The following is a 27,489-nucleotide window of genomic DNA, read 5'->3' on the forward strand; positions in this document are numbered from 1 at the left end:
AGTACATAAGGATCGTTGCTGATTTGATCATTACCATTGCACCTTCCTCTACCACCTCCTAATTCTTGCAGCCCTTCACCAAACCTAAAGGTAAGTCCCTTCACTGGACGTTTACATCAGGAGATCTCGGAAGATGAACTTAAAGAACTTGAAGGGGATCTTGGAGCTAATGAAGAGAAAAGGCTGAATGCTTAGCCAAGAGAACTAGAGGGAGAGGTTGTAAAGAAAAAATATTTTCAAAAAGGAATGAGGGAGAAAGTATGAAAGAATAACAAGTGAGAGGAAGGAAACAGGAATAAAGGAAAACCAAGAAACTAAGCTTTAGTAACAATTTGACTTTGAAGGGAAATTACTAATGAAAACAAGACAGATTCTGCCACGATCAGTAAGCGAGAGGGTATTATCCTTGAAATCAAATATTGAAGGTTTTTACATTTAGAACTGCACAGGAATTGTGGAACCTTTTCAATCAGTTCTCTGAGTTTTATTGTGCTTGGTATATTTTACAATCTAAGTGTGGTTCAAATCATCTTATAAACTTGGGACCTCATTGTCAGAATACAATTAGGAATTAGGAAGTTCATACTAATAAATTAGAAACAAATGGTTTTAGTTTTGGTGTGAGACCAGATTCAAATTAGGATATTGCTTAGTAAAACATTTCAGACAAGTAACAATAATAGCACCCATGAGATATTTGGATGGAAGAAAGTTAGAGGGACATGGGACAAATGGGACTAGCCTAGACGGGGTTCTCGGTCAGAATGGATGAGCTGGGCTAAATGGTCTGTTTATCTGCTGTATTATGCTACAACTCTAATTAGAGAAAACATGCTTTAATAACATTGGCGTCTTCAGAGTTTTATAATGTTTGTATTGATGGTGAGTTGAATGTCTATTTTGTGCCTGCCTCTGTTTCATTGGGCATGGATTGTAATGAAGGGCAATTTGTTATTGCCCCTTGCATGCCACTGGGCTTAGTTCAAATGATTTCCAATAGAGTTTTATTTTATCAGCTATGTTTTAGATCACAGAACATTGGAGCAGAATTAGACCATTTGGCCCATCAATCTGCCCTGCTATCTCACTATGGTTGATTTATTTTCCTTCTCAACCCCATTCTTCTGTCTATCCTTACTAATCAATGACCCATTAACCTCTGCATTAAATATACCAAATGACTTGGTCTCCATAGGCATCTGTGGCAATACATTTCACAGCTTCACCACTCTCTGGCTAAAGAAATTCCTCCTCAACTCTATTATAAAAGGACGTCCTTGTATTCTGAGGCTGTACTCCCCAGTCCTAGAGTCTCTCACTGTTGAAAACATGCTCTTCATTTCTACTTTATCCAGCCCTCTCAATATTCAATAGGCCTCAATGAGATAACCCCTCATTCTTCGAAAATCTAACAAGTACAGGCCCAGAGCCATCAAACACTCTTTATATGTAAACTCTATCAATCCTGGGATTGTTCTTGTTTACTTTTTTATTATTTATTGAGAAACAGTGCAAAATATAGCCTCTGGCCTTTCCGGCTTTATGCTTGAAATAAAGGGTGACTGGCTGTCTGCTCTGCAGTCAAGTTAAACCGGAATCAGGTTGCTCCGTGTCCGATCCAGTCTGTGTTCAGCTCACAAGTGTGTACCGTTACTATGGATTGCTTGAAACTTTTGATTTCCACCCCCTCACCTCCTCCCTGCCCTAATCAAGGGCTTCAGTTTACTCCTTCCTAGTGTGGTGTAGAGTTGACACACAGTTAGCAATAGGACAAGCCAGTTCTTTCCACTGAGATACAGGTCAAGGCACAAGTGAAGGAAATAGACTAGATAAAATGAAGACTTAGGAAATTAAGAAACAATCAATCCTGGTTTCATTCACTTAGTTCAAGATCTCATCCTGTCTTTGAGACACAGAACTTATTAATGCTTTGCAACAGGAAAACCACACTGCCAGATATGACACATTAAACCAGGGCATGTTTACCTTTGAGATCTCTCAGCACCACTGTGAAGACCAGGGGACTCCTCCCAATCTGTATACTTCGGCTCATATTTCAACTTCAACCAAAATTTTGCTTATTACATCCTCATTATTAATGGGAGTGTGCTATGTACAAAATTGCTGCAATGTTTACTACATGAAGCAGGGACAATACGTGTGTGTGTGTGTGTGTGTGTGTGTGTGTGTGTGTGTGTGTGTGTGTGTGTGTGTGTGTGTGTGTGTGTGTGTGTGTGTGTGTGTGTGTGTGTGTGAGTGAGTGAGAGAGAGATAGACAGGACAATCTGGGGTCGTCCACAATGGAAGAGCTTCTTGTCATCCAATAACTTCAGCAGCCATGTCAATTTGGAGTTTCCAGTCGGAACAGATGAGCCATTGATCTTGTGAGTGGTTGGCATGTGTATAAAAGACGGTTAGCACAGGTGAGGGCGTTCCTCGGAAGTCAGGACTGAGTGAAATTGTGGGATGGAGGGAGCCTTGCATTCCATCTTACCTGCCCAGAATTAACCAGCAGACCTTAATATTGACACACCGGCTATCGACAATAGCAGTTCCCTCCTTCCAACAGTGCTAACATTTCTTGCTCTCACCCACTGTTTCTACCTTTCTATCTATTTATCTCTCTCAATCTCTCTCTGTCTCTACTCTCTTTCCATCTATCTATCTCTATCTTTCTCTTTTTACCTTTGTCTCTCCATTTCTCTGACTTTTTCTCTCTCCATCATTCTATTGCCCTCTATACTTGTCCATCTCTCCCTCTCTCTCTTTCTCCTCTTTCCTCTCTCTCTCTTTTCATGACACACATTTTGATTAGGAAGCATCCAGAGGCATAAATAAATGAAGCAACAGGGATATTGAATAGCATTTAATAGTGTATGTAGTTTACTTAAGGGTCTATTAAAGGATATATTTTGGTATACCCTACACACAGAACTGCAGTGTAGAGCACAGTAAGTAACAAATGGGTGACCGCCTTAAAGCAAGATTATTTTCACAACCAATGTCACAGTGAGTTACCATGGGAACAAGGCCTACAATGTGGTGTTATTGTGAGAGATTGTTCATCAAATGACAGACATCAAATTGGCCACAAGCCTGGCAAATCAATTCCTCTGAAGTGGTTATGCTATAGGATGCACATTGGATGCACTTACAGGTCCATCATCACCAGAAATACATGTCGTCTCCAAAGCAACTTTCCCATAGCTATCCAGATTCTCAACAAACTCACTCAGGTGTAATACCCTAACTGTCCCTGTACAATATCTGTTAGTTGGTCTTTCCTGATCTCCTTGTTCTGTTGAGAATTATTGAGTCTGTTCATTTATTTCAGTTTGATTATTGATGTTTGCACATGTGACTCTTCTGCTAACCATTGATTGCTCATGGCCATTTGCACTATTGTCTTGTAAACTGGTGGTTGCTGTTGTGTTGTCTGTTATGATATTGTCCTGTTTTTATGTTTGGCACCGAACCACAATCAGTTCTGGTGTGTTTCACTTACTGGCAATAAAGTGATTCTGATTCTGATTAAGCTGGTTGGGAAGGCCTATCGAAACCCTTTTTCCTCACTCCCCATTTTCCCATGAGGTCTCACACCATCAGATTCAGGAATAGTTAATATCCTACAACTGGCAGGATCCTGAACATCATGGATAACTTCAGTCACAACTCTAAACTGATTCTACGACCTACAGACTCACTTTCAAGGTCTCTTTACAACTCATGTTCTCAGTATTATTTTTATTTGCAGATTGTCTTCGTTTGCACATTGGCTGTTTGTCAGTCTTTGTCTTTTAATAGAACATACTGTAGAACATTACAACATAGTAAGGGCCCTTCGACCCACAATGTCGAGCCAACCTTTTGACCTACCAACTCTTCCCTCCCACATAGTCCTCCACATGCCAATCCAAGACTCTTAAATGTCTGTAATGTATCTTCCTCTTCACCTCTCCTGGCAGTGCTTTTCATACACTCACCACTCATCGTGTAGAAAAGTTACCGCTGACTTCCCTCCAATCACATCCAAATTCTGCCCTCTTGTATTAGCCATTTTCCCCCTTGCAAAAAGTTTCTGGCTGTCGATTTGATCTACACCCCATCAGCTTGTAAGTGTTTTTCATTAATTCTATCGTATTTCTTTTTTCCTTGTAAGTGCCTAAAAGGAAATGTATCTCCGGGCTGTATGTGGTAACATAGACTTACATTGATAATAACTTTGAATGTCAACACATACCAGGGATAAATTGCTAAAGGATGGCTGAGCACTATTTGGTTTCAAAATACTTTAGCACAGTTTTCTGGATGTCTGTGTGCATATCTCTAAGCACTCTCCCAGCCATCTGCCTCAGACATGACTACATCATGAACCAACACCTGTATCTGAGGATGAGCCCAGTGACATTCATTCCCTATGTATATGTAGACAAAAAGAAATGTTTTCTTGTTGTTATGCCATCCCTCTATCAATTCCTCACCTGATCTGGCATTACCAGTCCTGGTTATTTATCTAAAAGGACAGAGTTATTAACCTCATCCTCCTCTTAATATTTGGTTTGGAGTCTTCAACTTCGAGTGTATTGTCATCTGATTGTACACATATACAACTAAACAAAACAACATTTCTCCGGAGCAAGATGCACCCACTATACATACTGTATATCACACAGAGCACATAAAACAAAATATTAACACAAATAATTTAGTAAAATATACAGCACCATAAAAAAGTCTTGGGCACATAGGTATAGCTAGGGTGCCTTAGATTTTGCACAGCTTTGTTTTTGTCAATGTGGAACGGAGAGCAGATTTGTAAATCTGGCAGGAACAAAGGATGTTGGGAATGGTGAGGGAGGGATGTGGGACATGAGGCAGATCAGAGGTGCCAGGGGTAGGGGTGCATGGGTGCAAACACGCCCAGCCCTGAGACCATATAACCATATATAACCATATAACGATCACAGCACGGAAACAGGCCATTCCGGCCCTCCTAGTCCGTGCCGAACTCTTAATCTCACCTAGTCCCACCTACCCGCACTCAGCCCATAACCCTCCACTCCCTTCCTGTCCATATACCTATCCAATTTTACCTTAGATGACACAACTGAACTGGCCTCTACTACTTCTACAGGAAGCTCATTCCACACAGCTATCACTCTCTGAGTAAAGAAATACCCCCTCGTGTTTCCCTTAAACTTTTGCCCCCTAACTCTCAAATCATGTCCTCTCGTTTGAATCTCCCCTACTCTCAATGGAAACAGCCTATTCACGTCAACTCTATCTATCCCTCTCAACATTTTAAATACCTCGATCAAATCCCCCCTCAACCTTCTACACTCCAATGAATAGAGACCTAACTTGTTCAACCTTTCTCTGTAACTTAAGTGCTGAAACCCAGGTAACATCCTAGTAAATCGTCTCTGCACTCTCTCTAATTTATTGATATCAGGCAAGGCCATTTGATTCCAAACAATTGGTTTATTGATCATTACAGAATGTCTCTCTGGTACTTCCCACTCCCTCCTCTCTCCCTTCCCCTTTTCCCAACATGAATCCCCTCTCTCTACCCCCTTCCCACTCTCAGTCCACAATAGAGACCCATATCAGAATCAGGTTTATCATCACTCACATACATCACGAATTTATTTTTTTCATGGCAACAGTGCAATACATTAAATTACTGCAGTATGGTGCAAAGTTCTTAGGCACCCTCGCTATACGGTATATGTGCCTAAGACTTTTGCACAGTACAATGATTCGAGATGCGTGATGTGAAGTGTGCAGTACAGGTAAGCAGTAAAAGTAAACAGCTCAATGTCCTACTGACAGGGGAGACCTCAGTAGTGGCAGGGTATTCATTAATCTCACAGCCTAGGGGAAGAAGATTTTATCCAGTCTTGCAGTCCTAGTCTTGATGCTCCTGTACCTCCTTCCTGAGAGTAATTGTTCTAAGAGATTGTGGATTGGCTGGTAGGATGTTCACAAGTTGATAACTGTTCCACATAAATATTTCAGAGATGGTCTCAAATGGTGCATGGTGTGGTAATAATTCCTTGTGTTTATTCTGCAGCAATAGCTTGGAGCCAGTCCCATCAACTTTAGAGTGTACAATTCCATTAATTCACTCTCAGCTGGATCTTTTGTAGTTAGAACCACAGCCAGCTGGAAATAACCAACTGGCTCCACTCCATTGACATTAATCCACAAACACTGGAAAAATTCTGTCACTGTAAAAGCTCCATTCCTCTCCCTTATAACATCATATTACCCTTTACCAGATCCAAACACAAGTAGCGTATGATATTTGACCCCTATTTTCTCCATTTTGTGGACAAAGTCTTACCCAGTGATTATTATCTTCAGATAAATTAGCTGATATCTCGTCCAACTGTATTTGAGTGAAGTTCCCACCCATTAAGCAGATCTTGTAAATCACACTGTAGCAGGAGAAGCTGGACTTACATGTAGAATCACTTTTCTAGGCATCTCCTTTACCCAATAAAGTGGCCACAGATGTAGGTTTGTGATCTTCTGCTGCTGTGGACCACCTACTTCAAGATTCAGAAATGCTCTTGTGCACACAACTGTTGTAATGTGTGGTTATTTGAGTTACTGTCACCTTGAACCAGTATAGCCATTCTCCTCTGACCTATCTCATTAACAAGGCAGTTTCACCCACAGAACTGGATGCTTTTTGTTTTTCATACTATTCTCTATAGACTTGAGAGAATATTGTGCGTGAAAATCCCAGGAGTTCAGCAGTTTCTGAGATACTCAAACCTCCCTGTCTGACACCAACAATCATTCCACGGTCAACACCCCATTCTGATGTTTGATCTGGACAACAACTGCACCTCTTGACCACTGTCTATGTGCTTTTATGCACTGAGTTGCTACCACTTAATTGGCTGATAAGATATTTGAATAAACGAGTACTGCAGGTGTACCTAATAAAGTGGCCACTGAGTATATTCCAAAGAGATAGAATTTTTCTCTGCTGTGCTATTCTCCAATGGAGTCTGCCACTGCACTTTGTAAACCTTCTAGCTTTCCTTCCTGATCTTTAGATGATCTTTAGCTGACCAAGTCAGAATGGCTGATAAAGAAGGGAACAGTTGATAGGTTCTTCACATAACCCAGTGTATCAGGTCTCCACCAATATATCAGATTCAGTTTCATTTATACCTCACAAGTAGTCAGGATAAAACCTGGCCTAATCTTCATGCCTGACAGGCTGAGACCATTCACAGGGACCCGAGTACGCTTAGCTTGCCTAGCTAAAAGACCTTATTGATTGAGCAGAAGGAACTAAGGGCCAAATGACCAACCCCTGGTCTTGTCTATGTTCCAGAGGCAACATCTGAAGGAGAAACATGCATAAAATGCTGGAGGAACTCAGCAGACAGGCTGTATCTATGGAGAGGAATGAAGATGAAGGGTCTCAGCCTTTCTATAAGACTATAAAACATTGGAGCATAATTAGGTCATTTGGCCCATTGAGTCTGCTCCACCATTCCATCATGGCTGATTTATTATTCTTCTCAACCCCATTCTCCTGCCTTCTCCTTGAACTTTTGATGCCTACACTAATCAAGAATCTGTCAATCTCCACTTTAAATACAGGAGCTACAGCTGTCTGTGGTAATGAATTCCACAGATTCACCACCCTCTGGCTAAAGCCGCATCTCCTCACCTCTGGTCTAAAGGGACATCCTTCTAGTCTAAGCCTGTGTCCTCTGGTCTAAGACTCCCCACGCATCCCCCCCCCCCACCCCACCAATATAGGAAACATGCTCTCCACATCCACTCCATAGATGCTGCCTGACCTGCATTTTGTGTGTGTTAGCATGGATTTTCAGCATCTGTATATCAGCATCTTGTATATATGATCTGAGGGAGCTTTGCACTGTTAGAGGTGGGACTTAAGGTTTAGTCCCAGTCTGTCTTAGGTGAATGTGAAAGAGAGTCAAAAAATGTAAAAAACATCTCCATATTATGGCAGATATCTTTTTTTTATTTTTCTAAATTTATGTTTGGAGATACAGCATGTTAACAGGCCCTTCTGGCCCAACAAATCTGCACAGCCCAATTACATCCATGTGGCCAATTAATCTACTAACTCTTTGAAAAATGGGAGGAAACCCATGTGGTCAGGGGTGTACATGCAAACTCCTTACAGATAGTGGCAGGAATTGAACCCAGGTCACTGGCGCTGTAATAGTGCTATTCTCACCGTGCTGGCCTATTGATCCAGTGTGTTTCAGTCTAGATTTGCTGGCTAATAGAATGAAATCCGAAAATGCAGGAATCATTCAGAAGATTAGGAGAAAGAAACACAGTTAGCATGTTACGGGTCCGAAGTTCCGGAGACTCATTAACCTGGATCGTGCGGCCCTTTCCCTCTGTGCACCTGCTGAACAATGCAGGCTACGTTGGAGCCAAAATGTGTGACAACACTTGCGGACTGCCCATAACATACCCTTGGGTGTGTTGGTTTTTGAATGTACACATGAAACTCCCCGTCCGGAGCCCAGAGCCCGGGAAGCGTACACGGACATAACAATTGTCCTTTATTATTCCAAAGTCCAGGCACTCATTAGGCCTGGCAGCTGAGAACCTTAATTAAGATACAAATCGCACAGCTAGCATCTTCTTAATTAATTTCTTTATCAGGTTTCAAGTACTCTGACAATTGCCTGCTTGCCGGTAGCATTGTGAACATCCCCACTATAAATAGGTATTGGCGTAAGTGAAGGACATTAAATCTGTGAGCTGATGATATGTCAAATGCCATCAAACATTATGATGAGACTGAGTACAGGAGAATAAATTGCAGGGATGTAAGAGGAGATTGGAATGGCTTGCTCCACTGGAACTTATGTGGGCCAGGTGGCCTCCATGGGCCATCTTTACATGGCCATCCTTACATGGGCCAGATGCTTCAGTAGACAGAGAAGGCTTTTAGTGAGGATAGCACTATCACAGTGCCAGTGACCTGGGTTTAATTCCTTTTACTATCTGTAAGGAGACTGTTTAAACTGACAGGAAGGAGACAGTAATGCAGATAACCACACGCTACAACAGTGGTGTGCAGACAAGCATCTCTGAAGAGCACAAGTCGAACCATGAAATAGATGGGCTACAGCAACAGACAATCACGGAAGTGGCCTCTTTATTAGGTACAGTATGTAATAAATAAAGTGGTCACTGAGTATATTTTATCTATTGTGAAGAATTAATATTCTAATAATATATTAGAGTGCTGCAGGGATCTGACCTGGGACCCCTGCTATTTCTGATTTTTATAAATGACCTGGATGTAGAGGTGGAAGGATGGGTGAGTAAGTTTGCAGATGACATGAAGATTGGAGGAGTTGTAGATGGAGCTGTAGGTTGTCAAAGGTTACAAGAGGATGTAGACAGGCTGCAGAGTTGGGCAGAAAAATGGCAGATGGAGTTCAATCCAGACAAGTTTGAGGTGATGAATTTTGGAAGGAAAAACCAGAAGACTGAGTACAAGATTAATGGTCAGTTACTTAAGAGCGTGGATGAACAAAGGGACCTTGGGGTTCAAATCCATACATCCCTCAAGGTCGCTGCACAGGTTGATAGGGTAGTTATGAAGGCCTATGGGATGCTAGGCTTCATTAACAAGGGGATTGAGTTCAAGAGTGGAGAGGTCATGTTGCAACTCTACAAATCTCTGGTGAGATAGCACTTAGAGTATTGTGTTCAATTCTGGTCACCTCATTATAGGAAGGATGTGGAAGCTATGGAGAGGGTGCAGAGGAGATTTACCAGGATGTTGCCTGGATTGGAGAACAAGTCATATGAAGCAAGGTTAGCAGAGCTGGGACTTTTCTCTTTGGAGCATAGAAGAATGAGAGGGGACTTGATAGAGGTCTACAAGATTATGAGAGGCATAGATAGGGTGGATAGTCAGTACCTGTTTCCCAGGGCACAAATAGCAAACACCAGAGGGCATAGGTACAAAATTAAGGGAGGGAAGTTTAGGGGAGACATCAGGGGTAAGTTTTTTTACACAGAGGGTTGTGAGTGCCTGGAATGACTTGCCACGGATGGTGGTGGAGGCTAAAACATTAGGGGTATTTAAGAGCCTCTTGGACAGGCACATGGATGAAAGAAAAATGGAGGGTAATGGGTTAGTGTGGTTTTAGTACTTTTTTTAAGGATTATATGGGTCGGCACAACATGGAGGGCCGAAGGGCCTGTACTGTGCCGTAGTGTTCTATGGTTCTATTAATTAAGGACCTTGACCCAAAATGTTGACTGTTTACATCTCTCAATAGATGCTGCCTGACCTGCTGAGCCCCTCCAGCATCTTGTGAGCGTGCTGCTCGGCATTTTCAGCATCTGCAGAATCACCTGTGTTAATCCAACTATTACTTAGGGATTCTAAAATAACTATTTTTCATTTGAAGCTCTGGCTTTCTCTGAATCTAAGTAACCAAGGTCAGTGCTTGCATAATGGAGGAGGCTGGGGTTACTCCACTAGCCTCATTAATGGTTCCCTCGGCACCGTCCACCTGTGTTGGTCTGTAGAGCCACTCTGGACTTTGCTAAGGCATGCAAGCAGAGCAATGCAGCAAATGTTTTGGAGGCTGGGATGAATGCCCAGGAATTCCCAACAAAACAAGATTGACAAGGAGGCACAATTATCCTTTGCAACGTTAATCCCACCTCCCATTCATTTTCACATAGAAATAGCACAGCTTGTTTAGTGCCTCTCAGAGCCAGAATGGAAACCAGGCCAAGCCTCTGGTTTCCTACACTATTGCAAACAGGATTTCCCAGTGCCCAACTCTTTTAATTCCACTGCCCATTCCCATTCTGACATATTGGGCCGTGGCCTCATCTACAGCCACAATGCAGCCACTCAGACTGGGGCAGCAACCAGTCATATTCTGCCTGGGTAGCCTCCTTCTGATGGTATGAATATCGATTTTTCTAACTTCAGGTAATTTTTTTCCCTTTCCCCTTTCCCCCTTCTCCATTCTGCTCTCCTCGTACCCCTTCTCTTCTCCTCACCTGCCTATCACCTCCCTCAGGTGCCCCTCTTCCTTCCCTTTCCTACATGATCAACTCCTATCAGATACTGTCTTCTTCAGCCCTTCACCTCTTCCACAGCAACTCAGATCAAGTAGACACAGTGAGGAGGTTCAAGTTGTTGTTCAGACCAAACATTAAAAGGGGGATGAAATGTGATCTAAGCCTTTCAAATATTAAACACAATATCACCTCCCCTCTATCATCTATCACCTCCCATCTATCATTGGTGATTGTAGGGATGACTTACAGTGGACTGAAAAGCTTGAGTGTGTAGATATTAAGAAAGAGGATGTGCTAGAGATTTTGGAAAGCATCAAGTTGGATAAGTCACCGGGACCGGATGAGATGTATCCCAGGCTACTGTGGGAGGCAAGGAAGGAGATTGCTGAGCTTCTGACCATGATCTTTACATCATCAATGGGGACAGGAGAGGTTCCAGAGGATTGGAGGGTTACGGATGTTATTTGCTTATTCAAGATAGCCCAGGAAATTATAGACCAGTGAGTCTTACCTCAGTGGTTGGTAAGTTGATGGAGAAGATCCTGAGAGGCAGGATTTATGAACATTTGGAGAGGCATAATATGACAAGGAATAGTCAGCATGGTTTTGTGAAGGGCAGGTCATGCCTTACAAATCTGTTTGAATTTTTTGAGGATGTGACTAAACACATTGATGAATGTAGAGCAGTAGATGTAGTGTATATGTATTTCAGCAAGGCATTTGACAAGGTACCCCATGCAAGGCTTACTGAGAAAGTAAGGATGCATGGGATCCAAAGGGACATTTTTTTGTGGATCTAGAACTGGCTTGCCCACAGAAGGCAAAGAGTGATCGTAGACAGGTCATATTCTGCATAGAGGTTGGTCACCAGTGGAGTGCCTCAGGGATCTGTTCTGGGAGCTCTACTCTTTGTGATTTTTATAAATGATCTGGATGAAGAAGTGGAGGGATAGGTTAATAAATTTGCTGAAAACACAAATATTGGAGGTTTGTTGATTGTGTGGAGGGCTGTCAGAGGTTACAGCGGGACATTGATAGGATCCAAAACTGGGCTGAGAAGTGGCAGATGGAGTTCAACCCAGAGAAGTGTGAGGTGGTTCATTCTGGTAGGTCAAATACGATGGCAGAATATAGTATTAATGGTAAGACTCTCGGCAGTGTGGAGGATCAGAGGGATCTTGGCGACTGAGTCCATAGGACGCTCAAAGCTGCTGCGCAGGTTGACTCTGTGGTTCAGAAAACATATGGTCCATTGGCCTTCATCAATCATGGGACTGAGTTTAGGAGCTGAGAGGTAATGTTGCAGCTATATAGGACACTGGTCAGACCTCACTTAGAGTACTGTGTTCAGTTCTGGTAGCCTCACTACAGGAAGGATGTGAAAACCATAGAAATGGTGTAAAGGAGATTTACAATGATGTTGCCTGGATTGGGGAGCACGCCTTATGAGAATGGGTTGAGTGAACTTGGCCTTTTCTCCTTGGAGCATCGGAGGATAAGCAGTGACCTGATAGAGGTGTATAAGATGAGAGACATTGATCGTGTGGATAGTCAGAGGCTTTTTGCCAGGGCTGAAATGGTTGCCACAAGAGGGCACAGTTTTATGGTGCTTGGAAGTTGGTACAGAGGAGATGTCAGGGGTAAGTTTTTTACGCAGAGAGTGGTGAGTGTGTGGAATGGGCTGCCAGCAACAGTAGTGGAGTTGGATGCGATAGGGTCTTTTAAGAGTGTCCTGGACAGGTACATAGAGCTCAGAAAAATAGAGGGCTATGGGTAACCCTAGGAATTTCTAAGGTAAGGACTATCTATCATCTCCCATCTCCCATTCATCACCTCCCATCTATCATCTTCCATCCATCATGTCCCAGCTGCTCACATCACCCCCCTCCCCTATCCACCTAACTTCCCCTCACCTGGCTTCACCCTCATCTAGCTTGTACTTTTTACTTTTACCCACCTTCTTATTCTGGCTTCTTCCGTCTTCCTTTCCAGTTTAGTGAAGGGTCATGGCCTAAAAATGAAACTCTTTAATCCTCTCCATAGATGCTGCTGGGCCTGATGAGTTTCTCCAGTATTTTGTTTGTAACTCTGGATTTCCAGCATTTGCAGAATCTCGTGTTTATGATTTGCATTCATTTAAGCACTTTGGAGCAGTTCACAACAATTTACAAACCAGTGAAGTTCCTTTTGCAATATGACAGAGGCCAAATACTGCAGTGCAAGCCCCCATGAACAGTAACATTTGAATGATGGGCCCAATTGCTGGTGGTGAATCATGGTTTCTGAGACAATGTTCAAAGTGCAAAGTATATTTATTGTCAAAGTATGTAATACTATATACTATCTCCAAAATTGTCTCTTTACAGGCAGCCAGTGTAGCTACAAAGGGAAGGGTTACATTGATCTTGGAGTAGCTTAAAGGGTCGGCACCACATTGTGGGCCGAAGGGCCTGTACTGTGCTGTACTGTTCTATGTGAACAGAATTCAGGTTTAGAGCCAGTTTTGCATTGTGGACAATTACTCCTGGGGTAATACAAATCAATTCTGACAAATCAAACTATCCAATTGTTTAGAAATCACATTAGTTTAACATCTGGTCTTATTAAGTTTCTGGGTTTAATTTTCCATGTTCTCTTTAAACTCACAATGCCCCATTTCCTAAACCCTCTGTAAACTCACAGCAATCCCATTTCCAAGGCTTTCTATAAACTCACAGGGACCCCATTTCCCAGACCCTCTGTAAATTCACAGGGACAACTCACACAAAATGCTGGTGGAACGCAGCAGGCCAGGCAGCATCTATAGGGAGAAGCACTGTCGACGTTTCGGGCTGAGACCCTTCGTTAGGACTAACTGAAAGGAAAGATAGTAAGAGATTTGAAAGTAGGAGGGGGAGGGGGAAATACGAAATGATAGGAGAAGACCGGAGGGGGTGGGGTGAAGCTGAGAGCCGGAAAGGTGATTGGCAAAAGTGATACAGAGCTGGAGAAGGGAAAGGATCATGGGACAGGAGGCCTAGGGAGAAAGAAAGTGGGGGGGGGGGAGCACCAGAGGGAGATGGAGAACAGGCAGAGTGATGGGCAGAAAGAGAGAAAAAAAAGGGGGGAAAATCTAAATATGTCAGGGATGGGGTAAGAAGGGGAGGAGGGGTATTAGCGGAAGTTAGTGAAGTCAATGTTCGTGCCATCAGGTTGGAGGCCTCTGGGAGATCCTGCTTTCTCTGGCGGACAGAGCGTAGGTGTTCAGCGAAACAGTCTGCGTCGGGTCTCACCAATATATAAAAGGTCACACTGGGAGCACCGGACGCGGTATACCACACCAGCCGACTCACAGGTGAAGTGTCGCCTCACCCGGAAGGACTGTCTGGGGCCCTGAATGGTGGTGAGGGAGGAAGTGTAAAGGCACTTGTTCCGCTTACAAGGATAAGTGCCAGGAGGAAGATCGGTGGGAAGGGATGGGGGGGACGAGTGGACAAGGGAGTCGCGTAGGGAGCGATCCCTGCGGAAAGCAGAAAGGGGGGAAGGGAAAGATGTGCTTGGTAGTGGTATCCCATTGGAGGTGGCGGAAGTTACGGAGAATTATACGTTGGACCCGGAGGCTGGTGGGGAGGTAGGTGAGGACAAGGGGAACCCTATCCCGAGTGGGGTGGTGGGCAGATAGGTTGCAGGAAATGGGAGAGATACATTTGGTGCTGGAGTCCGGGTTGTGAATATGCCCTGGGTTGCTGGGGCAGCCGAGATCTGTGTAAACTCGCACAGACCCCATTTCCCAGACCCTCTGTAAACTCACAGGGACCCTGTTTCCAAGACTCCGTATAACCATATAACAATTACAGCATGGAAACAGGCCATTTCAGCCCTTCCAGTCCCTGCCAAACACTTACTCTCACCTAGTCCCATCTACCTGCACTCAGCCCGTAATGCTCCATTCCTTTCCTGTCCATATACCTATCCAATTTTTTTTTAATGACAAAATTGAACCTGCCTCTACCACTTCTATTACTATTGGAAGCTCGTTCCACACAGCCACCACTCTCTTAATAAAGAAGTTCCCCCTTGTGATTCCCGTAAACTTTTGCCCCCTAAGTCTCAACTCATGTCCTCTTGTTTGAATCTCCCCTACTGTCAGTGGAAAAAGCCTATCCATGTCAACTCTATCCATCCCCCTCATAATTTTAAATACCTCTGTCAAGTCCCCCCTCAACCTTCTATGCTCCAAAGAATAAAGACCTAACTTGTTCAACCTTTCCCTGTAACTTAGGTGCTGAAACCCAGGTAACATTCTAGTAAATCTCCTCTGTATTCTCTCTATAAACTCTATAAACACAGGTCCCAGTTCCCAGACCCGCTGTAAACTCACAGTAGCCCCATTTCCCAGGCACCCCAGTAAACTCACAGGGAGCCCATTTCCAAGGCTCTCTATAAACTCACAGGCCACTTTTCCTAGATTCTCTTTAAGCTCACCTGGGACACATTTCCCAGATTCTCTGTAAACACATTTTCCAGACTTAAGTTCCCTGGAGACCCATTTCCTTTGCTTGTTTTGGATACACCAAGGCCCTTGATTGCACTCTCTCTTAAAATTCACCAGCTTCCTGAAAAAGTTATATTATTCGTGTGCAATGTCTAAATCACCTGATCTCGGCCCAAAACATCAATTCTTTATTCCTTTGTGTGTGTGTGTGTGACTCTGGATTTTCAGCATCTGCAAAATCTCTTGTGTTTATCGATAAAACTAACTTGTTCTGTTTCTTGAATTTAAAAAAAAGTGTTGAATTAAGTGTAACAGTCAATCTGCTTAGACTATCACCAAGAGTTCTGAGGGTGTTGGATTACAAAGTCAGATACAAAAGCACCAGATCCACACCAACCAACGTGCCTACAAGCCTGTCCCGTGTTTTGTCCATGTACCTTTTAATGCCTTTTAAATGTCATTATTGCATCTGCTTCATTTACTTTTTTTGGCAGGTGTTCCATGTGTACACACTCTCTGTCTGAAGAATATTCAGGCCCCTTTTAGGTCTTTCCCCTCTAGCTTTTGGTTCCACTTCCCTGGGAAGAACACTTTGTGCATTCACCCAAAAAAAATCTATGCCCACCCCAGAAACACACACAACCTAGAGACTACTAAAGTGTGAACTTCCACTTATATACTCAGTGATCTTCTGTATGTTCATGGTCTTCTGCTGCTGTTTCCCATCCCCTTTGTGTTCTGCACTCAGAGATGCTCTCTTGCACACCACTGTTGTAACGTGTGATTATTTGTGTTACTGTCACCTTCCCGTCAGCTTGAATCAGTCTGGCCATTCTCCTCTGATCTCTCTCATTAACAAGGCATTTTCACCCATAGAACTGTCACTCACTGAATGCTTTTGTATTTTTATACCATTGTCTGTAAACACTAGAGACTGTTTTGGGTGATAACCCCAGGAGATCGTCAGTTTCTGCGATACTCAAACCACTCCATTTGGCACCTACAATCATTCCACAGTCAAAGTCATTTTGATCACATTTCTTCCCCATTCTGATGTTTGGTCTGAACAACAGTTGAACCTCTTGACCATGCCTGCATGCTTTCATGATTGAGTTGTTCCTATTTGATTGGCTGATATTTACAGTAACGAGCAGATGTACAAAATATAGTGACCACTGAGTATACATTCAAACAGATCTGCAAAATAATAAAGGAGATTAGTTTCTGGGTATTGCCCCCATGCACACCAAACTTACTACAGATTATATCTAGGTTGCAAAGCAACAACAAACTGAATTTCAGCAGCATTGGTATTGATATAGAAACAGCTTCTTTAAATGGGATTTTGCTTTCCAAGTGCTAAAAAAAGTAAGCTTTCAGAATAATTCACAATGTTGATGATCAGCAAAAAGGAGCAAAGACAGGGATTCTGTTTAGAAGCTAGACACATCATTGTGAAGGGAAAATAGGAACGTATGAATGTTAAAGGCAGGAAGATGGATAATCAAACTGCTGTACAGAAAAGATGTTGCAAGTTACAAAACTGTGTTGCAAGTTTCATATGAGAAACAACTAGAAAATTTGTCAAGGTTTTGACTCAGCCCAAAACATTTAAACAAACGCTATTTCCTCTCCCTCAACAGCTGCGAAGATGACTATTACAGATTTGCTTGCCAAGGACGACATTAAAAAAGCCCTGGACAATTTCCAAAGTAAGTGCAGTTTACAGTTTATTGTTTCAAGAAATAAGGACATTGTTTTGCAAGGTCGCACTTAAAATGCTTCACATCAAGAAATATTGGCATGGGAAGAGAAACAAAGTTAGTATATCGTGCTAGTCACCTTTCAACAAAACTTGATAAGCCTTCACTTCTCCCTCCATGGATGATATCTGACCCACCAAGCATTTAGAAAAGATTCACTGTGAAGCAAAAGAAGGCCATTTAGACCAATGGTCCCATTCTTGGGAGCAATACCATCAGTCCTCTTGTCCGACTCTTACTCCATAGTTCTGTGAGTTTCCAAAACTCTCTGCTTCAATTTCAGTTTCCCATAGTATTTAGTTCTGATTTAACCCCTTCCTTTGGGAAGATGGCAGATCACAAATGAGAAGCCAGAGAGTTGAGGACACAGCCCAGCCCATATGAAGACCAACCTCCCTTCCATGGACTCCCACTGCCTTGGGAAAATAGCCAGCATAACAAAAGACCCCTTCCAGCCCAGCACTTTCTCTTCTGCCCGCTTCCATCAGGCAGAGATTCAAAAAACATGCATCACCAGGTTCAAGGACATCTTATATCCCTTTGTTACCAGACTCCTGAACAGATCAGTGAAACACTAAGTGATGAACTGTTGATTTCACAATCTACCTCTTCATGGTCCATGCACCACGTCCACTGCACTGCACTGCACTTTCTCTGGAACTGTAACACAAAATTCTGCATTCTCTTATGGATTTCCCTTGTACTCATGTTTGGTAATGATCTGCCTGGATGGTGTTCAAAACAAACTGTTCCATTGCCAAAAAATAAACCAATGACCACATTCATGTTGATCTGGAGTCACACATCACTGACCCTTGGTAAAAATTGTAACATTACTATCTTTAAAGGAACTTAGTGAATCAAATATTAAACACACTATCACTTCCCACCTATAACCTATCAAGTCCCAGCTTCTCACTTCATCCTCCCTCCCCAAACCCACCCACCTTCCTCCTCACCTGCTCTCACCTATCATCTGCCAGCTTGTACTCTTCCTTCCAGTAATTTCTTCCCCCCACACTTCTCTCTTTTTCTATTCCCCATTCTGCTCTCCACTTACCCCTTCCCTTCCTCTCACCTGCCCATCACCTCTCTCTGATGCCCCTCATCCTTCCCTTTCTCCCATGACCCTCTCTTCTCTCCTATCAGAGCAATTCTAATCTTAAGAGAAACTACATGATGCCCTTGGAAACTGGGAATCAGAGATGCCTGTGCACATAACATTTTCTCTAATTTCCAGCAATTTCTCCCCCTCCCCCTTCTCTCTTTTTCCATTCCCCATTCTTGTTCCCCACTCACCTCTTCTGTTCTCCTCATCTGCCCATAATCCTCCTCTGGTTCTCTCCTCCTTCCCTTTCCGTCATGGTCCACTCTGCTCTCTTATCCGATTATGTCTTCTTCAACGCTTTGCCACCCCCACCTATTACCTCTCAGCTCCCATCCCCCACACACTCAGCTACCCCCTCACCTGGTCTCACTATCACCTGCCAGTTTGTACTCCTTCCCCTCCCCCACCTTCTTATTCTGGCTTCTTCCCCTTCTTTCCCTGTCCTGATGAAGGGTCTCAGCCCAAAACATTGACTGTTCATCCCCTCCATAGATGCTGCCTGACCTGCTGCATTCCTCCAACATTGCGTGTGTGTCACAGCTTATGAAATGTGGTTATGGATTCAGATAAACTCATGAAGGTTGCCTGGGCACTCAAACTTCTGCTTCTCCTATTAAACTTCTCAAATAAAAAGCACAATCAATAGGTTCTCACCACAGTCTGAAGTGTTAATCCCGAATTGCAACATTTTTTTTAAAAAGCAGGAGTGATGCCTTGAACACTGAAGCATTGTTTTATGTCCTTTGGGTCTGGAAGGTGTTAATCTTTACAGATTAACCAACTTTCTAGGACTGTTAGGTGGTCCCATTAAGCCCCATTAACGTGGTCAACCCTTCCTTCTTTCACCCTAAAAGCCTCACTGGTTGAGTTCTCCAGTCTGTCCTGACAGAGCACTGTCATGCATTTTCCTTGACCAATAACCCACCCCTCCTTTAATCCCTCCTGCTCTGTCACATCTAAATCAACGGAACCCCAGTTGAGCTGCCAGTCCTGCCCCTCCTGCATCCAAGTCTCACTAATGGCTACAATGCCATAACTCCAGGTGTTGATCCAGGCCCTGAGCTCATCTGCCTTTCCTGAAATACCTCTTGCATTGAAATATACGCCGCTCAAATCACCAGATGCACCATGCTCATAGATTCCTAACTGTCTGAGGTCTGCCTCCACAACCTCAGCACTAACTGTCCCTTCTGTACAGGTACCACCTTCCCTGGAAGAGAGCCCAATGATCCAGAAAACTTATGTCCTCCCTCCTACTTCATCTCCTCGGTCACTGCATGATCTTCCTAGTTCTGGCCTCACTAGCACATGTCATGGGTAGCAATCCTGAGATCACAATCCTGGAGGTCCTGCCCATTAGCTTAGCACTTAATTCCCTGAACTCCCTACGCAGAACCTCGTCACTCGTTCTACCCATGTCCATGTAGGTACCGATGACCACGAACTCTGGTTGGTCATCCTCCCACTTAAGAATGGTAAGGACCTGAGATGTCCAGAACCTGGCACCCAGGAGGCAACATACCATTCGTGAATCTCACCGACAGACCCTCCTGTCCATCCCTCTGACTAACGAATCCCCCATCACCACAGCGTGTCTCTTCTCTCCCCTCCCCTTCCCTTCTGAGTCACAGAGTGCCAGAGACCCAACTGCTGTGACTTAGATCATCCCTCTGACAGTATTGAAAGTCATATACCTGCTTTTGAGGGCATCAGATACAGGGGTTCTCCACACTGGCTGTTTAACCCCATTCCCCTTCCTTACTGTTACTTATATTCCCGTGCCCCGCAGCTTGGATCTAACTACCTCTATGTATGTCCTCTCTATCACCTCTTCAGCCTCCCAAATGGTTCATCCAGTTCCAGCTCCACCTCTTTAATGTGGATTGTTAGAAGCTGCAGCTGGATGTACTCTCACAGTTGTAGTTGTCAGGGACACTGGAGATCTCCCTGCCTTCCCACATCTCACAAGAGGAGCATTTAACTATCCGAAACACAAAGTACACTGCAGATGCTGTGGTCAAAGCAACATGTACAACAAGCTGAAGGAACTCAGCAGGTCGGGCAGCATCCGTGGAAACAAGCAGTCAACGGTCGTGACGAAGGGTCTCGGCCCGAAATGTTGACTGCTTGTTTCCACAGACGCTGCCCGACCTGCTGAGTTCCTCCACCTTGCTGTACATGTTGCATTTAACTATCCTACCTGGCATCTCTACTGTCCTAGCTGAGCAGATATTTAAGAAGGGAAGGAGAAAAAAACTTAACCTTGAGTTTTTCTTTTTTTGCCTTCTCTGACTGAAGCTTCTTTTCACTGAAGCCTCAAGGTCACCACTCCAATGATTCTGTTGGGGGTGTGGTGACTCCTATGGTAGCCACTGCACTTGCCCCTACCTTCCTTTAATTTGCTCTTGCTAATCAATCCTAAACGCCAATGGTTGCTGGTCAAGTCAGTTGATGCTGACATGATCTAATGCTGCCTTTTTCTACTCAGTCAGCGGGCGTGACTGAAATCCCCTTCTTTCAGACCTCTGATGTCCGAATTGGTCATTGGTCAGAGCTCAGTTTTCTGTAAAGTAGGTAAAGCTTAGGAAGCTAAACAGCCCTTGAGCTGTATAAAGAAGCCAGAAAAGAACTCAAAACGGGAATTAGGTAAGCCATGAAAAGTCCTTGGCAAGTAGGATTAAAGAAAATCCAAAGTACATACGTCAAGAGGATAACTAGAGAGAAGATAGCATCACTCAGGATAAAAGGAGGAAGAGCTACTTGGATGCAGTCCTTAAATAATACTTAAATCAGTATTTACCAAAAAGAAGGTGATGGAAGTTATAAAGATCAGTGCCATATGCCAGGGTGTTTCAAGGTAAAGGAGGTAATGTGGATGTCCCATAGACCTGATGGAATAACCTCAGTTATCGAGAGAGGCAAGAGACGAGATTACTGGGCCCTTGACTAATACATTCATGTCCTCTCTGGGCACAGGCAAGGTCCCAGAGGACTGTCAAGTAGCTAATGTTATTCCATTATTCAAGAAGGGAAGCAGGGATAATACTGGAAACTATGACCAGTCTTACGTCAGTGGTAGATAAGTTACTGGAGGGAATTCTTAGGGGTAGGATTTATGAGCATTTGGAAAACCATGGCTTTATTAGGGAGAGCCAGCATGGGCGTGTGAGGGGCAAGTTGTGTCTTAGTAACTTGACTGATATTTTTGACGAGGTAACGAAGATAATTGATGAAGGTAGAGCTGTTACATAGATTTTAATAAATTTCTTGACCAGGTCCCTTTCAGGAGGCTCATCCCAAAGATTAAGATGCACTTGATCCATGATAAGTTGGCCATCTGAATTCAGAACTGGCTTGCCCATATGAGACAGATGGTAGTGATCGGGCTTATTCTAGCTGGAGGCCTGTGGTTTGTGGTGTTCAGCAGGGATCTGTACTGGGACTTCTGCTGTTTGCAATGTGAATAAATGAGCTAGATGAAAATGTGGTGGGTGTGTAAGTTTGGAGATAATATGAAGATTGATGGTGGTTTGGGTAGCATAGAAGACTGGCAAAGAATACAGCGGGATATACAGCAGATCAGTTGCAGATATGGGCAGAGAATTGGCAGATGGAGTTTAACCATGTCAAATGTGAAGTGCTGTATTTCGGTAGGTCAAATGTAAAGAGGCAGCACACTGCTAAGAGCAAGTCTGAGGCTGAGGGGAGATCTGATTGAGAGACATACATAGTGAAGGCAGACAGCATCTATTATCCAGGGTTGAAACGTCTAATACCACAGGATATGCATTTAAGGCAAGAGAAGATTAGTTCAAAGGACATGTGAGGGACAAGTTTTTTTGTTGTTGTTTTTTTTACACAGAGGGTGTGACTGCTTGGAATTTAGAGTCATAGAACACTACAGCAAAGAAACAAGCCATTCAGCCCATCTATTCTGTGCCAAACCATTAACCACATAGTCCCATTGACCTCATTTGATTAATATTTTAATTGGTCCAACACAACATTGTGGGCCTGTGCTGTGGTGTTGTATGCTTTATGTTCTGTGTTTAACAGCATGCCTGTTGGCACTTGGATTTTAACCATATAACCATATAACAATCACAGCACGGAAACAGGCCATTCTGGCCCTCCTAGTCTGTGCCGAACTCTTAATCTCACCTAGTCCCACCTACCCGCACTCAGCCCATAACCCTCCACTCCTTTCCTGTCCATATACCTATCCAATTTTCCCTCCTGACCCTTTTCACCTCTGTGCACTCTACTCTTTGATACCAACCTCATTGACAAATGAGAGCATCCTAATGTGCAAGATGCAGAAACTGCACTTTAGTGACGGAAAGCTCTATAATGGGTAGACAAAACTGCTCAGCGCATCACTGGCACCAGCCTGTCAAGGACATGCATACAGAATGGTGCTGGAAAAACACCAGCAACATCATAAAGGTTCCCACCCACCCAGCTCATGGACTCCTATCATCCACACCAAGACCACCAGACTCAAAAATTACTTTCTCCAAGTAGTAAAGCTGATCAACACTACCACCCATCAACCCACCCCACCACCACTATAGAACCATAGAACACTACAGGACAACACTACTTTATCATTCTCTGTCAGAATCACCTTATACACAGACACTTCACTGCCTATGTCACTTTATGGACAATCTATGTACAATATATAAGGTATCTTATGTATGTATACAGTGTTTATTGTTTTTTTATTATTGTGTTATCTTAAGGTGTAGTTTTTTGAGCTGCACCAAATCCAGAGTAAAAATTATTTCATTTTCCTTTACACTATGTACTGGAAACAGTGTTAAATAATATTGAAATGTGATTTGGCTGAGCTTTAGGAATCTTGGGAACTCAATATGTGGCTCCATGTGGGTGATACCCATTGGAATATTTTGCTATGTTAAGGGCACTGTTCTACTGAAAGATGTGGCCTACGCTAAGCTTACAAGTGAAGATATTTTCCTGCTGATGCTATCTCTTTTGCACCATGTCTAGAGCCCGGAAGCTTCAATCACAAGGTGTTCTTCAACATGGTTGGTTTGAAGAAGAAGACTAAGAATGAAGTGGAGCAAGTCTTCAAAATCCTTGACAAGGATCAGAGTGGCTACATTGAAGAGGATGAGCTCAAGTAAGACTCAGTGGCACAAGACCAATAACCCTAACATGGGTTGGAACACTGGGGGTATTAATCTGGTAGAAATTGTCCAGAACTAATGAGAATTGGATTGAGCTGCCGGTGAACTCTTGCAGCTAGTGATCCACACTGTTTTGCAGCCTATTATGTTAACATCCTCAGGTCCATTTCACTCACCTCATTAAGCTGTGTGTTCACTCAGAATGAGTTGAGATCTGAAAGAACACAAGAGGTTCTGTAGATGTTGGAAATCCAACAGATTCCTTCTTCTTCAGCCCTTTACCTCTTCTACCCATCCTCACCCAGCTTCTCACTTCATCCCCCCTCCACAAAACCCTCATCTTTCCCCTGGCTATCATCTGCCAGCTTCTCACTTCATCCCCCCTCCACAAACCCCTCATCTTTCCCCTGGCTATCATCTGCCAGCTTCTCACTTCATCCCCCCTCCACAAACCCCTCATCTTTCCCCTGGCTATCATCTGCCAGCTTCTCACTTCATCCCCCCTCCACAAACCCCTCATCTTTCCCCTGGCTATCATCTGCCAGCTTCTCACTTCTTCCCCCCTCCACAAACCCCTCATCTTTTCCCTGGCTATCATCTGCCAGCTTCTCACTTCATCCCCCCTCCACAAACCCCTCATCTTTCCCCTGGCTATCATCTGCCAGCTTCTCACTTCATCCCCCCTCCACAAACCCCTCATCTTTCCCCTGGCTATCATCTGCCAGCTTCTCACTTCATCCCCCCTCCACAAACCCCTCATCTTTCCCCTGGCTATCATCTGCCAGCTTCTCACTTCATCCCCCCTCCACAAACCCCTCATCTTTCCCCTGGCTATCATCTGCCAGCTTCTCACTTCATCCCCCCTCCACAAACCCCTCATCTTTCCCCTGGCTATCATCTGCCAGCTTCTCACTTCATCCCCCCTCCACAAACCCCTCATCTTTCCCCTGGCTATCATCTGCCAGCTTCTCACTTCATCCCCCCTCCACAAACCCCTCATCTTTCCCCTGGCTATCATCTGCCAGCTTCTCACTTCATCCCCCCTCCACAAACCCCTCATCTTTCCCCTGGCTATCATCTGCCAGCTTCTCACTTCATCCCCCCTCCACAAACCCCTCATCTTTCCCCTGGCTATCATCTGCCAGCTTCTCACTTCTTCCCCCCTCCACCTTCTTATCCTGGCCTCTGCCCCATCCTTTCCAATACTAATTATGTGACTCAGCCTGAAACGTCAGTTCAGTTCAGTTTCAGTTTATTGTCATTTAGAAACCACAAATGCAATGCAGTTAAAAAATGAGACAACGTTCCCCCAGAATGATATCACAAAAGCACATGACAAAACAGACAATAGACAATAGGTGCAGAAGTACCTTCGAGCCTGCACCGCCATTCTGAGATCATGGCTGATCATCTACACCAGGAAACCCACATAACATTTGGCAATCCCCAATCCAGAGTCCAGAGAGGCTGCTACGTATTAATATCTGCTACCATCTTAGCGCTTTCCCCGGAAAGGAGCTCCAAACCCACCAGACAAAACAAGACCACAAACTAAAGCTACAAGACATGCTCAAAACCACATAGTTACAACAGTGCAACCAATAGCATAACTGATTTTTAAAAAAACAGACCATGGGCACAGTAAAAATAGTCCAAAGATGTTAAAAGACTATAAGTTCGAAAGAAACCACCACACAGTCACCTGTTCATTCTCCTCCATACTTGCTGAGTTCCTCCAGCCGTTGGTGCCTGTTGCATAGGATGATGGGAATTTGAAGCAAAAACAGGCACCACTGGAGACAGGTAGTCAGGTAGCATCTGTGGAACGTTCGCTAGGATAAGAGGCAATGATAGAGTGGATAGTCAGAATCTTATTCCCAGCACCGAAATGACTAATACAAACATTTTAGGTGTTTGTAGGAGATTATAGGTGGGATGTCAGAGGTAAATTCTTTACTCAGAGGGTGGTGGATGCATGGAATGTGCTGCAAGGTATGATGGTAGAGGCAGATACATTAGGACATTTAAATAGTCATATGGATGGCAGAAAAATGGAGGGTTATGTCAGAGGGAAGGGTTAGATTGATATTGGAGTAGGTTAAGAGGTTGGCACAACATTGTGGGCCTAAGGAGCTGTATTGTGCTGATTTTCCATCAGAACTTCCCTCTCCACAGATGCTGTCCAACATGCTGTGTATTTCCACAACACATACAAAATGATCGAAGAGGAACTCAGCAAGTCGCACAGCATCTATGGAGGGAAATACGCAGTCAATGTTTCAGCTGAGATCCTTAGATGGAAAAGAAAAGGGCAGAAGCCAGAACATGAAGATAGGGAAGTGGGGGTATTACAGGCAGACAGGCGGGCAGGTTGCGGGATGAAGAAAGAAGCTGGGAGGTGATAGGCGGAAGAGGTAAGGAGCTAAAGAAGAAATTCTTTATATTATATTAATTTTATTAATTCTAATAAGGAAGGAGAAGGGAACATGAGTGGAAGGGAAGGAGGAGGGGAACCAGAGGGAGGTGATGATGAAGAGAAGAGAAGGGGAGACAAAGTAACCAGAATGGTTAACCAGAGAAAGCAGGGGGAAGAAAAATTAGCAGGAAGCCAGAGAAATCAATGTTCATGCCATCTGGTTAAAGGCTACTTTGATGGAATATGATCCTCCAACCTAAGAGTGACCTCAGTGTTGCAGCACAGGAGGCTGTGGACTGATACTTAGGGATTTCTAGAATCTACTATGATTGCTCAGATATGGAAGGACATGTATTGAAGAAACCCTAGAGCAAGCTTGCTTGGAGGACCTGCTAACTATGGGAACAGAAGAAGAAAAAAAACACAGAAAACAGTTGTAGGCCCTAATTTCACCAGTCACCATTTTCAGAATGCTTTGAGTGGAGAAATTGTTCCTCAAAACACTCAGCCCCCTTATGCTGATCTCCAGACTCATTTATTCTGCCAAGCCCTTTCCAGGATTTCCAAACGTGGAAGATATCAGACGCAGAAAACTACAGAAAGATTATTATATTGAATATTGAATTTAGAGGGACAGGTAATTGTTCATGGGCAGGAATCGCAAGGATGGTAAGTTTGGGAAGACGTGGACTCATTTGTGTTTTTTCATTGATAGACATATACTACAGTGCTTTGCACCCAATGGAAGAGATCTTGCCGATAATGAAATTCAGGCACTTCTCGCAGCCGGTGATGAGGATCATGATGGCAAGATTGGGCAGTCAGGTTAGTATTTTCTATGTTGTATCTGTCAATTGGGATATGGGTGTGTTCATTGCCTTTCACAAAGAGGTAGTGAGCTCTGCCTTTGTGTGTTTGTATGTGTGAAACAGAGGGAGAGAGGGAGACAGGCAGTCAGAGAGAGAGAGAGAAAGAAAGGGAAGAGACAGAGATACAGGCAGAGAGAGAGTGAGTGACAGAGAGAGAGTGAGTGAGAGATGTAGAGTTTAGACACAGTGACAATGAAGGAGGGGTGATAAATTTCCAAGACAACATGGTGTCTGACTTGGAGAGGAACATATAGGTGTTAGTGGTCCCCTGTGCCTGTTGCCTTTGTCATTCACATTGGCACACACAAAAGGTTTAGTGCAGCACTCACACAGACACAGGGACAACATGCAAGTTCTCCAAAAATTTCTATTTGATAAATTACTCTATTCTTGTTCTTTGCAGAGTTTGTCAACCTCGTAGGTCAAGCATGAAGTAACTGAACCAAGCCAAGTCTCCATTAGCCCTCACCGTCCGATTCAGAACGGACCTCTGGGGAGAACCTCGGTTCATGAGAAGTCCATATAGTTCCTACTATTTATTTGTACATTTTATACTCGTGTTTGTGCCGGAAGGTGCTGTCAAACAAATAAATGTCAAAAGATAATTTAGCCCCACAAAATGGCCTCTAT

General features: G+C 43.7%; 1 protein-coding gene across 1 annotated transcript; it reads left to right on the top strand.

Annotated features, from left to right (window-relative positions):
• On the top strand, positions 1-27,479 carry LOC140719032 (parvalbumin, muscle-like). The gene is made up of 5 exons (XM_073033385.1): positions 1-90; positions 17,191-17,259; positions 23,435-23,567; positions 26,706-26,815; positions 27,263-27,479. Exons 2-5 carry the CDS (start codon positions 17,199-17,201, stop codon positions 27,289-27,291), a joined length of 333 nt encoding a protein of 110 aa, XP_072889486.1. The 5' UTR covers positions 1-90; positions 17,191-17,198; the 3' UTR covers positions 27,292-27,479.
• The last annotated feature ends 10 nt before the right edge of the window (positions 27,480-27,489 follow it).

Source organism: Hemitrygon akajei, chromosome 31 (assembly GCF_048418815.1).
Source record: "Hemitrygon akajei chromosome 31, sHemAka1.3, whole genome shotgun sequence".
NCBI classification, from domain to species: Eukaryota; Metazoa; Chordata; class Chondrichthyes; order Myliobatiformes; family Dasyatidae; genus Hemitrygon; species Hemitrygon akajei.